The sequence below is a fragment of the Camponotus floridanus genome, unplaced genomic scaffold (assembly GCF_003227725.1).
Source record: "Camponotus floridanus strain SB8 unplaced genomic scaffold, Cflo_v7.5 scaffold178, whole genome shotgun sequence".
NCBI classification, from domain to species: domain Eukaryota; kingdom Metazoa; phylum Arthropoda; class Insecta; order Hymenoptera; family Formicidae; genus Camponotus; species Camponotus floridanus.
The window spans coordinates 83201-96323 of NW_020229301.1; the positions used below are offsets into that span (position 1 = coordinate 83201).

Genomic DNA, 13123 nt, shown 5'->3' on the forward strand with positions numbered 1-13123 from the left:
GGTCTTGTTATTTATAGTACACCTTTCGCACACAATGAGAAATTATGAGACAAGAATCTTAACATATTAAAATTTGAATTTAAGCTTTGAAAGAATTATCATGACACAATTAGAAGTTTGGATGAGAAATAACAAAGGGAATTATAATTTTCCATCTCTATTTTTCAGTAAATTCTAATAACAAGTAAATAATCATATCTGTCATTACAATATATTTTAACATTGTTCGAATATATTGAATATATTAAAAAATTACAATTTTCAAATACATTGTATTGTGTTCAAAAAATTACAAAATTTTTAACATTTATATAAAAAATTTGTTACTTTTATTTAGTAAAATAAATTAATAAATTAAATATTTTAAATGATTTATTGACAATAAATATAAGAAGGGAACGCGAAAAGAGAAAATGCACACATATTATTGACATAAACAATAATTAAATTTTAATACATTAAAAGCTGTATCAGCAACATAATATTTTATTTATTAGCCAAAGGAAAAAACCATAATTAATATAAAATATAATAATAATATATCATTTATTATATTATTTAATTATCGTTCTTGGCTAAATAAACATTTTACATGCGATCCAATTATTTCTTACATAGTTATAGTTGGTCTATATGAAGTAATAATAAAAGGTACATGCTTTATTTATGTATACTAAAATAAAAATATAGTTGAAATTTAAATGTATCTTTCAGTCATTATTTCAGATATACCGACTGTAAGAAATAATTGAACTGTAAAATGTTTATTTAGGCAAGGAATTGAAAATAAAATTATTTCTTAAATATATCAGAAATAAAAGAGTTGTTTAATAATTTAGAGATTATTTTAAAGGAAAAGGTAAATAATTAAAGAAATATAATTTTAATTTGATTTTTTTCTGTTCCTCATTTTAGATGTTTAATTAGAGACGATTATTATTATTAAAAATATTTATAAATTTTATTTAAATATATCAGTATTACCATATTACTCCATTTTACTTTAACAGAAAACATAATTATATTTTTGATAAGATTAGAAATTGGCGGTATCAAAATATTTAAATAAGAATTTATATATTTTACTTTTTTAAATAAGGGGAAGGAAGAGAACAAACAGAAAACATATGTTTAGCGATTAATATTTATTCCTAAAACAAATATATTCTAAATATTTGAGTGTTGCATTATATTTTTATTTTTTTTATTCATTTATTTATATATAAATTATAATTTTATATATATATATATGTCAAATCTATGTACAATTAACACTTTGCGTTTCCTTATGAAAAACTAGCATAACAACTAAAAAAGAGGATATGAAAAAAAAATTCTTTTCTACTCTCAGTCATTGCATCGCGCTCGCAGGCGCGAATTGGAAGATGTGCGAATGCATTTTATAATTCAATTTGTGTAAACAATATCTATAATCATACGTGCAATTAGGTACGTTATACAGGGTGACTCCGAACGTTCCAGCTAGGCTTTGAGATCTTATAGGAAATTTAATTCTGAACAAAAAATTTCCCATAAACAAAAAAAAATGAATCGAAAAATACTTCTTTAAGAAGTTATCGCTCAAAAACCTCTGATGAAGGAAGAGCAAAAGGTGAAAAGAAAATGAAACTAAATAAATTTTCTTGAAAAAAACAATAAAAATAAAAATCTTTTTCTTTTATGAAAATAAAATAAAAGTTAGTTTAAAAAAATTATTTTATTTTCATAAAAAAAATTTTTTTATTTTTTATTTTTATCGTTTTTCTCAAGAAATTTATTTAGTTTCATTTTCTTTTCACCTTTTGCTCTTCCTTCATCAGAGGTTTTTGAGTGATAACTTCTTAAGGAAGCATTTTTCAACCCATGTTTATAGGAAATTTTTTGTTCAGAATCCATCCTGTATAATGATGGATACCGATGTTCAGAATCCATCCTGTATAATGATGGATACCGATTCGTATTCATAAAAATAATCTTTTTGTTTTTCGCGAGTATGAAGTAATTAAAGCATAATTAATTTTGTAAAAACATGATACTTTTATGTATATTATAAGAAAATTTGGATATACAAATGCACCCGGATACTGTTAACGCACCCGACTGTACAAGTTATTTATTTTACACGCATAGATCTAAAAAAAACTCCGTACGTTGTCCTCTGACGCGATTAATAAAGAGTTATTACCTCGATTAATCGTTATCGATGTCAGAACGCATTTAACGAAATTGCCATTTTTTTATACAGAAAAAAATTCAGTTTTCAGTCCATCGTTCGTCTCATCCTTGAAAATTTTTACAGAAAAATTGTGCACGCGCAGAATATCTAGATGACGATGCGTCAAATTGTAATTTTTGTAGATATTAATTACGATTTATTCGAATGCAATTTCGTAATCTCGATTTATGAAACTGCATTCGGAATAAAAGTCATTTGCACTTTTATCACTTAATTCCTTTCAGTCCCTTTCGTATAAGAAATACATATTAAACTTTGTACAAGAAAACTAATTTTTCACTAATTTTTCTCTAGATAATAATACTAGTAAATAGCAATTTTTTTCTACAAAGATAAAATGCTTGGCGAATAAAATTAATTTTTTTTCTAATTACGATCTTTTTAATTACTATCTTTGCTCGAAAGGATGAAAGAAATTTTTGTTGTTTAATAATAAATGTAGGGGGGAAAGTTATGTACAGATAATTAACAAATTTATTAACAAGATGTTTGAAATTCCCAAGAGAATGTATCGTGATGTTATAGTTGTCAAGCAACAGATTTATATGTAAATTTCAGATTTAATGATGAAAAATTAATCTTACTCGTTGCTTCCTTTTTTTTTTTTACATGAAAATTTTCGATTACGAGTCCTGTCAGCTGGGATATCTCGAAAGATATATTTAGCGTCTAATTATTGTTATAAAATATTGCTTTAAAAATACTTCATTCTCGATCACACATTGCGATCTGTAATCATTGTACATCCCAGTGAAAAGACGACACACTCGTCTTTTAAATATTTTCGGTACGTTGCTATAAATTACACTCTCCTTCAATATAATTCAAAATAATAAATCTAACGATTAAAAAAATATGTATAACGATAAAGAGCGGGGTGAAGGGGGATACGTTGCGATATCTTCTTTCTGATTCAAACATTCTCGATATCTCTTTCTTTTTTTTAGATCGATAGATTCTTTTTTTTTTTTTTTTAGATTTTTTAGATCGACATTATCGATATAACGAGTATAATCCGGATTTAACTCTTAATTGCGTAAATTTATTATACGTATTATTAAAATTAAATTACGATCACAGTGTGCGACAAATGAATTTCGAGAAGAACGAAAAATTCGAGGGAGAGAAAGAGACGATTAAAAAATGAAGAAAAGAAGAAAACGATTTTTAAAAAATGAAGAATGAAAAGGAAGAAAAAAGAAAATAAAGAATGAAAAAGAAGAAATCTTAACATTTGACATACACATCATACGAAATAGAGAGAGAGAGAGAGAGAGAGAGAGAGAGAGACGATTAAAAAATGAAAAAAAGAAGAAAACGATTTTTAAAAAATGAATGAAAAGGAAGAAAAAAATAAAGAAAAGAGAAAATGAAGAATGAAAAGAAAGAAATCTTAATTTCTCTCATTTGATATACACATCATACGATGAGAGAGAGAGAGAGAGAGAGAGAGAGAGAGAGAAAGATTAAAAAATGAAGAAAAGAAGAAAATGATTTTTAAAAAATGAAGAATGAAAAAGAAGAAAAAAGTGAAGAAAAAAAAATAAAGAATGAAAAGGAAAATATCTTAACATTTGACGTACACATCATACGATTCGAGAGAGAGAGAGAGAGAGAGAGAGAGAGAGAGAGAGAGGAAGAGGGGGAGAGAGAGAGAGACGATTGAAAAAAGAAGAAATGAAGAAAGGAAGAAAATTTATTTTTAAAAAATGAAGAAAAGAAAAAATAAAGAATGAAAAGAAAGAAAAAAACGAAGAAAAGAAAAATGAAAAGGAAGAAATCTTAATATTTGACATACACGTCATACGATGAGAGATAGAGAGGGCGAGGGACAATTAAAAAAGAAGAAATGAAGAAAAAGGTTTAAAAAAAAAGAAGAATGAAAAGGAAGAAATCTTAACATTTGACATACACACCATACGAACTCGAGGAGAGGATCAGAAAATTTCAAGGGATAAAAGTCATCGCCACCATTCAATTCATCCCCTCGCTCTCAGTTGTTCTTGCCGCTGTTTAGAGTGACGTCTAAAGGCTCGTCCAGGTTTTGCTGAGGACTGCTCGCTACATGATGATGAAACAGGGTGGCGACCTGCCTAGTAGACGCATGATGGTGGCCCTTGAGAGTGAGGTCCATCTCGGCTTCTTGCGGCCGCTCCCTCGTCGCCAGGATATCCACCGGACTCGAGCAGATCCTCGGCGGCGTCCCGCATCGACACTTGATCCTGTCGGGCGATTTGTCGCAAGGTACCGAATATCTGGAAGAAACGACTAGTGTTCTCCTTAGATAATCTCAAGATTCGTCTAGATGAAGACGAAATGAAGCATTTAAGGTAAGATAAGGATTGTTTCATTATAAATTTATCTAGATGAAAGGTGAGATTATAAAGGGCAATTTAAAAAAAAAATATTTAGCTATTTTTATACAGTGTGTCCCAAAAGTCCCGGACCGGTCGAATATTTCATAAACTATGCACTTTAGAAAGAAATGTTTCAGATAAAAGTTGTATCGCTTGAAGGGAGCCATCAGATAGTGGCAATGATTTGACATGGGAGAGTCATTTGAAAGTCACGTGAAGATCACCGTTTAATTTCTTAAATGGAACTCCCTATTTTTTATTAAATATTTTGGTAGTTCACGTCGAAAGCTTTCCAAAACACTATAATTAAGTTAGTTTTCATTAAGTACTTTCCGAATTATGAGGCTTGAAATCATTTCTTAATTTTACTTAATAAACCATAAAATATCTTGCAAAATATTCATTTTTCGATTATCTTATCTTAATACTTTTATGTACAAAATAATGAGAGGAATCAATTGGTGTAAAGAAAAAACATAGTTGTTTTTAAGAAAAAAAAATATGTAATTTGCAATTAACAATTACATTTTTTTTTAAAAAACAACTATGTGTTTTCTTTACACCAATTGATTCCTCTCATTATTTTGTACATAAAAGTATTAAGGTAAGATAAGGTAAGATAATCGAAAAATGAATATTTTACTAGATATTTTATGGTTTATGCAAAATTAAGAAATGATTTCAAGCCTCATAACTCGAAAAGTACTCAATGAAGAAATATTTTATTATAGTGTTTTGGAAAGCTCTCGACATGAGCTACCAGAATATTTAATGAAAAATAGGGACTTCCATTTAAGAAATTGACGGTGATCTTCTAGTGACTTTCAAATGATTCTGCCATGTCAAATCATTGCCACTATCTGATGGCCCCCTTCAAGCCATACAACTTTTGTCTGAAACATTTCTTTCTAAAGTACATAGTTTATGAAATATTCGATCAGTCCGGGACTTTTAGGACACCCTGTATATTTTATAAAAAGTAGCTAAATATTTTTTTAAAATTAGGAACACTTACCCGGGCGGGGGTGGGGGCAGGATTCTGAAGTCTCTGCAGACCGACACGGGACCGCCGGTCTCGGGCAGCTTGTCGCTCGCGGTCGGCGAACTCGTGAGGGCTGACGAGGACGACGGCGAAGTGGAGGAAGACGCATCGGTGGTGGTCCTCTCGGTGGTGAGGCCACTGGGACTGACGGGGGGCGGTCGGCCGAGCAGCAACGGCGTGGCGCTTCCTAAACCCAAGCATCGCATTCTCCACGCGTCCTGCAGCAATTGTAACCGAGCTTGCTTTCTCCACTTTGCCCGTCTGTTTTGAAACCATACCTGCGAAGGAATCGACTCATCTCACCGTTTCCGTAATCTCGCCCTCTCCGCCCTCACCCCTTCAACGCTTCAACCCCTCTTGGAAGCATTTGAACGACGATACAGCGATATGATCAGGACAATCCCGTGTGTGTATATTCGATATGTTCTACGAGATTATCTTAACATTCAGGCAAGGTTGGCAAAAAACTTGTTTTTTTTTTTATTTTAAACAAAAAACGTTTTTTTTGTTTAGAACAATGTTTTTTGTTTTATTTGTTTTTAAGTAAAGCAAAAAAAAAACATGTTTTAAACAAAAAAAGCATGTTTTAAACAAGCAAAAAACACTTCATAGCTTTGATCTGTAAATATTTAAATTTTTCGCTAGCGTTAAACTGTAAATAACGTTGCCAAAATTGACAACGCTATTAAAAATATAAATAATAAAATAAAAATGATAAGATGGGTATTATTTTAGCAGAATATTTATTTTTAGAGTTATTTATTTTTGGAGAAAAAAAGTTCTAGTTAATAATATTTAATATATAATACTTTGATTCCTTTCCTATTCTTATTAAGTTACTTTATGCTTAACTCTCAACATAAATTATAAATAAAATAAAAATAAAAAACCTCAATTCTTCTTTTTAAAAGAAGAACTTTTTTTTAGAACTACTGACCTGCTATGAGTTATGTACTATTAATTTGAAATGCTAAAATGTAAAATGTAAAGTCAGTCAATATTTTCTAAGTAATCTTTATTGTATTGATTGTTATATAATATCCAAAAATAAATATTCTGCTAAAAAGATACCCATCTTATCATTTTTATTTTATTATTTATATTTTTATATCTATATATTACATAAATATAGATAAAAAACTAAAATCACTAAAACAAAAACTTTTTTGCAACATACTCATCTATTAGTTTTTATTTGTTTTTAATTTTTTTTATAATTTCTTTTCCAAATAATCATATATTTTATTTGCGATATTTTAAACGGTTCTAAACAATAGTTTAAAACAGTTTAAAACAAAAATGTTTAAAACAGTGTCCACTGTTTTACACAAGTTTTAATCAAACAGTTTTAAACACATTGTTTAAAACATGCCAACCTTGCATTCAGGGATAATCGCAAATTATTTTCGAAAATTCCGAATGTCAAAAATAAGAATTTTGATGTCGCAGAGAAAGTGCGTCTTTTAAATGGTTTTAATTAAAAATAGGATTGCACCAAGATTAATATTGATATTGATCTTGTCCTAGCTTGAATTCTGAGAATTTATAACAAAATTTGTAATTAATTATCAGGATAATACAAAGATTAATATAATAAAAAAATAGAATTGTCAAGATTATTTTTAAAGACGTTTTTTAAGAAAAGCTAAGATATATACATTTGTAAATTAGATGAGAAAATATTATTATGATATACGAATTTTATTTAATAAATAAAAATATTTATATTAATAAAACATGTATAATAATTTATATTAATAAAAAATATATCTTTTTTTTTAAATGAACAAATGACATAAATACTAGCAATTTTTTATTCTAAATTATATAATAAAAATTATTATATAATAAATATTATATTATATATTATATAATATATAACAAAAATTATGTTAAATATATTATTTTAAACAATCGTTGAACATTAGATAAAACTTGTTAATAAAATCAGACAATACACAACGAGATTTTTGCTACAAAGCTCGATTTATTCAAGATCGGGATTAAATTTATTTTATGAATATTGTCTTTTGAATTTTGTGCAACCCTAATTAAAAGATTTCTGCACTTCTGACTTGTTATCGACTTTCTATTATACAATATCTATCTAAAAAAAAAGAAAAAAAAAGAATCTCTTATCTCTTAGAAAATATGATTGTGCTTGCGCGACAAAATTACCCTCGCGTATTGATTAAATTTGTCGCGGGGATTCTCTGCTGCAACCACCGCCAATTTACTAAAGATCCCGTATAGTTGACCCTTTACGCACTCTGTCGAGATTCGCGGCTGACGAGACTCGAAAGCATTAATCGAATTTACTTGATGAACTTCCGAGTCTCTCTCTTTCTCTCTTTCGCATCCACTTGTGTATTCCTTACACAGATTTGCCCGGTCATTTCATCAGCGTTCGCCTAATCGTTTTCGCACAATGGCCCAGGCGCGTAATAGCCAGATGTACGCGCGGCCTTTGTGATACGATCGCAGATCGACGAGTTTTGTTCGTATTCTGATATCAATTAATGAATCGAAACATCTGCGCGACTGACTTGACCCGATTGAGGCCCGTTGCTCCGTTGATTTCTGTTATTGTACAGGGGAAAAAATTAATTAATCGATCAAAGATTTAGTATGATTACTGATTTAAATCAATTAAACAATATCACATCCGCTTGTCGTATAATCAAATTATAAAAAATTAATTTTTTATTTAATTAATTAATTTTTTAAAAATAAAAACAGAAAAAGATCACTTTCCCTCTTGAAAAAAAAAGGAAATTTCGAAATGCGCGATGTAGCAATTTTATTTCGAAATATATATAAGTTTTAGAGAATAAATAAATATTTAGATATGCAAAAAATATATTTGAAAAAATCGCATATAAAATAACATAAAAAGATTATAATAACTATTTATATGTATTTATGTGTATTTATTTCTAGTTTTCTTTCATAATTAAAGTATGATTACTGATTTAAATCAATTAAATAATATCACATCCGCTTGTCGTATAATCAAATTACAAAAAATTAATTTTTTATTTAATTAATTAATTTTTTAAAAATGAAAACAGAAAAAGATCACTTTCCCTCTTGAAAAAAAAGGAAATTTCGAAATGCGTGATGTAGCAATTTTATTTCGAAATATATATAAGTTTTAGAGGATAAATAAATATTTAGGTACGCAAAAAATATATTTGAAAAAAATCGCATATAAAATAACATAAAAAGATTATAATAACTATTTATATGTATTTATGTGTATTTATTTCTAGTTTTCTTTCATAGTTAAAGTATGATTATTGATTTAAATCAATTAAACAATATCACATCCGCTTGTTGTATAATCAAATTACAAATAATTAATTTTTTAAAAATAAAAACAGAAAAAGATCACTTTCCCTCTTGAAAAAAAAGGAAATTTCGAAATGCGTGATGTAGCAATTTTATTTCGTAATATATATAAGTATATATAAATATATTTTAGAGGATAAATAAATATTTAGATACGCAAAAAATATATTTGAAAAAATCGAATATAAAATAACATAAAAAAATTATAATAACTATTTATATGTTTCTAATTTTCTTTCATAATTAAATCGAAAAATATACATCGACTCGCATAATATTCTGTACGTATTTGATATTTTATTATAAACGTATATTTCATAATATTTGTGTGTAATGTATGAAATGTCAATGCGGTCAATAGAGAAAATTAGATGCACCGAAATAAATTGACGCCATTAATCAAAGTTTGGCGGATTCGGAAAGCGAATAAACCGCGCGTGTTTTTCGCGAAATAGTTTATTTGGGCTTTAATTAGTGAACGGTTTTAGGGAATGAAGTAATCCCCCGTTGGGGAGAGATATTTCGTAGATTTTGAGGTTGTAAGTTTTCTTAACCCTTTGAATGTCTGCGAGTCGAGAAAGCAAAAGCGAGCATTACCTTTTATCTCGGATAGTTTTTCAGATAAAAGAGCAATGTGCGTCTTTCTAAGCCAAAATACTGAAATTAAGAATGTTTAAATTTATCGTCAATATTATGGATTAAAGATTTATAAAGCTCCTTCTTTTTAAAGAAATTTGTTTTTTCTTTTTAATTTTTGTTTTTATCAAATTAAAAGTCATTTCCGAATCAACACTTTTCGCTTAAAATTAAAATTGTTTGGATTAAAGATTTATAAAGCTCCTCTCTTCTAAAGAAAATTGTTGTTTGTTTTTAATTTTTTTTTAATCAAATTAAAAATCATCTCCGAATTAATACTTTTCGCTTAAAATTAAAATTTTTTGGATTAAAAATTTGTAAAGATTCTTTCTTCTAAAGAAAATTATTTTTCTTTAATTTTCATTTTTAATCAAATTAAAAATTATCTCCGAATCAACACTTTTCGCTTAAAATTAAAATTGTTTGGATTAAAGATTTATAAAGCTCCTCTCTTCTAAAGAAAATTGTTTTTCTTTAATTTTCTTTTTTGATCAAATTAAAAATCATATCCTAATCAACACTTTTCGCTTAAAATTAAAATTTTTTAGATTAAAAATTTATAAAGTTTCTCTCTTCTAAAGAAAATTGTTTTTTCTTTAATTTTTTTTTAATCAAATTAAAAATCATCTCCGAATCAAAACACTTTTCGATTAAAATTAAAATTTTTCACTATAAGTAAAAATTTCTCTTTGCGTGTAAAGTCCTACGTTTTTATCTCTCATTTTTCGTCTTTTTTAATAGCGTGTTTCGTTCGTTAATTAATTAGATATTTGTAATGAAATTTTGAGGTAATACGTTTTTAATTCCACTGGGAAAACTGACTTGTATATAATTACATTATTAGATAGAAGCACGAAGGGAAGGGAAAGAGCGTTAATATAATAAATAAAAGAACTAATTAAGTAAGTGAAATCAACAAAATGGTCGCAATGTAAATTCACCTGAACACGTGCTTCCGAGAGTGATATCCGAAGTGCGACTTCCTCTCTAAGGAAAACATCGGGATAATGCGTTTTCTGGAAGAGAGATTCCAATTCCTGCAGCTGTTGTGGTGTGAATGTTGTTCGATTGCGTCTCTGCTTGAAAAAGTTACGAAAATTCGAATGTCACATATGTCGCCAAAATTCTTCTAATCTTACATATTTTATTAAAATATTTAGCGATTTTTAATCGTCAAAATTCTTTTAATCTTACACATTTTACTAGAATATTTAACGGCTTTTAATCGCGCAGCGCGTGATAAGAAAATCATACTTTATATATATATATTTCTTTTTTCCTTTTTCAATAATAACATATTTTTTCACTTTTCCAAATTTTGCTTCAAAGAAAAAGATGATGCAAAAATTATTTTTCAATTCTTTGTCTTTTTATATAAATTTTTCAATTCTTCTTATTTATAAAAAAGTGAAAAATTGAAAAATAATTTTTGCATTCTTTTTTTTAGAAAAAAACAAATTTGAAGAAATGAGAGAAAAATTGTTTTCATATTTTATCAAATTTAAAATGATATTACATAATGATTAATAATTTTTTTCACTTCTTCAAATTTCAGTTTTTCTGAAAAGGATGATGCAAAATTATATTTTCTTCTAATTACTTTTTAATTAGTTTTCTTATTATTTTTTTTATACGAACAGAGATTATACAAAAGCATATGTAGCATAAGAAAGCATATGTGTGTGGATTTATTTTATATATAATTACATGTATATTGTAGACTTCTTTTCCGAGCTATTCATTATAAGTAAAATATGAAATATTTTTCTCATTTATCGTATCGAAGCCATCTTTTTTTCTACGAACATCATTACTCGTCGTTAGACATTTAATTTCACAATTTTTACGCGATTTATTTAATAAAAAAATGAAATAAAATTGAATTATCTCCGAGTTTTATTTGTCATTTTCACATTTTTCAATGTTTCAAAATTTTATCTCATATCGTAAAAAAAACCTCTAAAAAGATTGCGAGTGTTCGAACAAATATTCAAGATATCCAAGTATTTCTCTTTATCCTTTTTTATTCAAGAAACGGAGTCCTAGGATAGTTTCCAAGAATCTGATAGCGTTAACCGCCCTAACAGCACATGTAGATACCGAGAATGTTCGAAGAATATCGCAAAAGTACAATGCATATATTCTCAGAACATTCGAGTTACATACTATGATATATTAAATATATACTAAGTCTGCTCTAATGTCCGCCTATTTTGGTTAATAGTAAATACTGAGAATATCTTGTAGTATAATTCATACATGTAATATAAATACTTTTGATAAATGCCGTAAACGCACACACTATTTCTCATTTTAATTTCAAATAATCTTTTTAATATTTTGAATCCCAACCAGAAATCCAGAACAACTAAACTACTAAACAAACTTTAAATTAAATCAGTTTATTATAAATTAAACTGACTAAAAAGAAAAAAGAAGAAACTTTGGAACTCATGTTAGTACCAGTCCTTTATTTCCTTTATTTTACCAAAAGTTAAGTACGAGTTTGATAGCGCGCGTAGCGGCAAAATGAGGAAACACATGCAATATTATAGAATATCCTGAAAATATACGAGAAAGAATATACTAATACGAAGTATTCAAAGTATATTCTGAGAATATATGAAAAATAATATACAACCAGAGATGTTATGGGATCATTCTCAGTATATTACATCTGTAACGTATATTTATAGTATGAGTATAGAATATTCGAATGATATCATGTGCTGTTAGGGCAGGTACCAAATTCCCAAGGTGCACTCGATCAACGACGCCCGGACAAGAATATGATTGAATATGAAATGAAGAGAAACGTACACTGACCTGACGACGGCGGCCGAACATGTACTCGGTTAACAAGTCAGCTTGGGGCCCGAGGGGCGACAGATACGGGCCCGCCATGGCGGGCGACCGCGGGGGCCCTCCCTATATTTATTGGCGCTCCTCCTTTCCTCCTGATCGCTCCTCGCGAGGACGAAGACGAAGGACGACGATCCTCTCCTGAACTCGGGGAGCCTCACTATCGCAGCAAGAGGACGACGGGCCGCTCGTCCAGCGCGAACATGGCGAAAGTACTGCGGAGGAGAATCGTCGCGCTCGGGAGGGTGAGCGCGCGGTTGGCGAGTAGCCAGCGGGAGGGGATAGCCACCCCTCCATCCTCGCCTGCCATTGGCCGCGCGGCTCCGGGGGGCGGTCCCGCCGCGCTAAGAATCGCGCACACCCCTCCGCGAGGGGTGAGAGATTCGGCTACGTTGAAAATCCGCTAAATCGCGGTCTGCGCTCTCCTCCTCCTTCTTCTCTCCCCTTTCTCTCCGCGTGTGTTTTGTGCTTCTCACCCCCGCTGTCTTCCGCCCTTTCCCCCACCCCCTCTGTCTCTCTCCCTCCTTCTCCTTTTTCTCGCTTTTACTCTTTCTTCGTCATTCTTCGTCCGCGTTCCGTTCGCGCTTTACTCGCTTCTTTACCCGTTTTGTGCCCCTTTTCTTCTTGCCAACGTGTGTT

At 29.4% G+C, this 13123-nt stretch overlaps 1 protein-coding gene across 2 annotated transcripts; it reads right to left on the reverse strand.

Annotated features, from left to right (window-relative positions):
• Positions 1–4229: 4229 nt before the first annotated feature.
• On the reverse strand, positions 4230–12839 carry LOC105253565 (retinal homeobox protein Rx1). 2 transcript variants are annotated; one of them, XM_011261675.3, is made up of 4 exons: positions 12449–12839; positions 10564–10698; positions 5609–5913; positions 4230–4491 (listed from the first exon to the last, which is right to left on the reverse strand). In XM_011261675.3, exons 1-4 carry the CDS (start codon positions 12524–12526, stop codon positions 4230–4232), a joined length of 780 nt encoding a protein of 259 aa, XP_011259977.2. In that variant the 5' UTR covers positions 12527–12839. The 2 variants fall into 2 exon arrangements, with proteins under 2 accessions (XP_011259977.2, XP_025263270.1); XM_025407485.1 differs by having other exon boundaries at positions 12443–12839.
• Between the last annotated feature and the right edge of the window lie 284 nt (positions 12840–13123).

Coding starts and splice junctions, on each gene's coding strand:
- LOC105253565 (XM_025407485.1), bottom strand. CDS start 12,526: ATGGCGGGCCCGTATCTGTCGCCCCTCGGGCCCCAAGCTGACTTGTTA. Junction 10,699..12,442: donor GCCGCCGTCGTCAGGTCAGT/GTACGTTTCTCT, acceptor TTTTTCAAGCAG/AGACGCAATCGAACAACATT. Junction 5,914..10,563: donor TCTCGGAAGCACGTGTTCAG/GTGAATTTACAT, acceptor ATTCCTTCGCAG/GTATGGTTTCAAAACAGACG.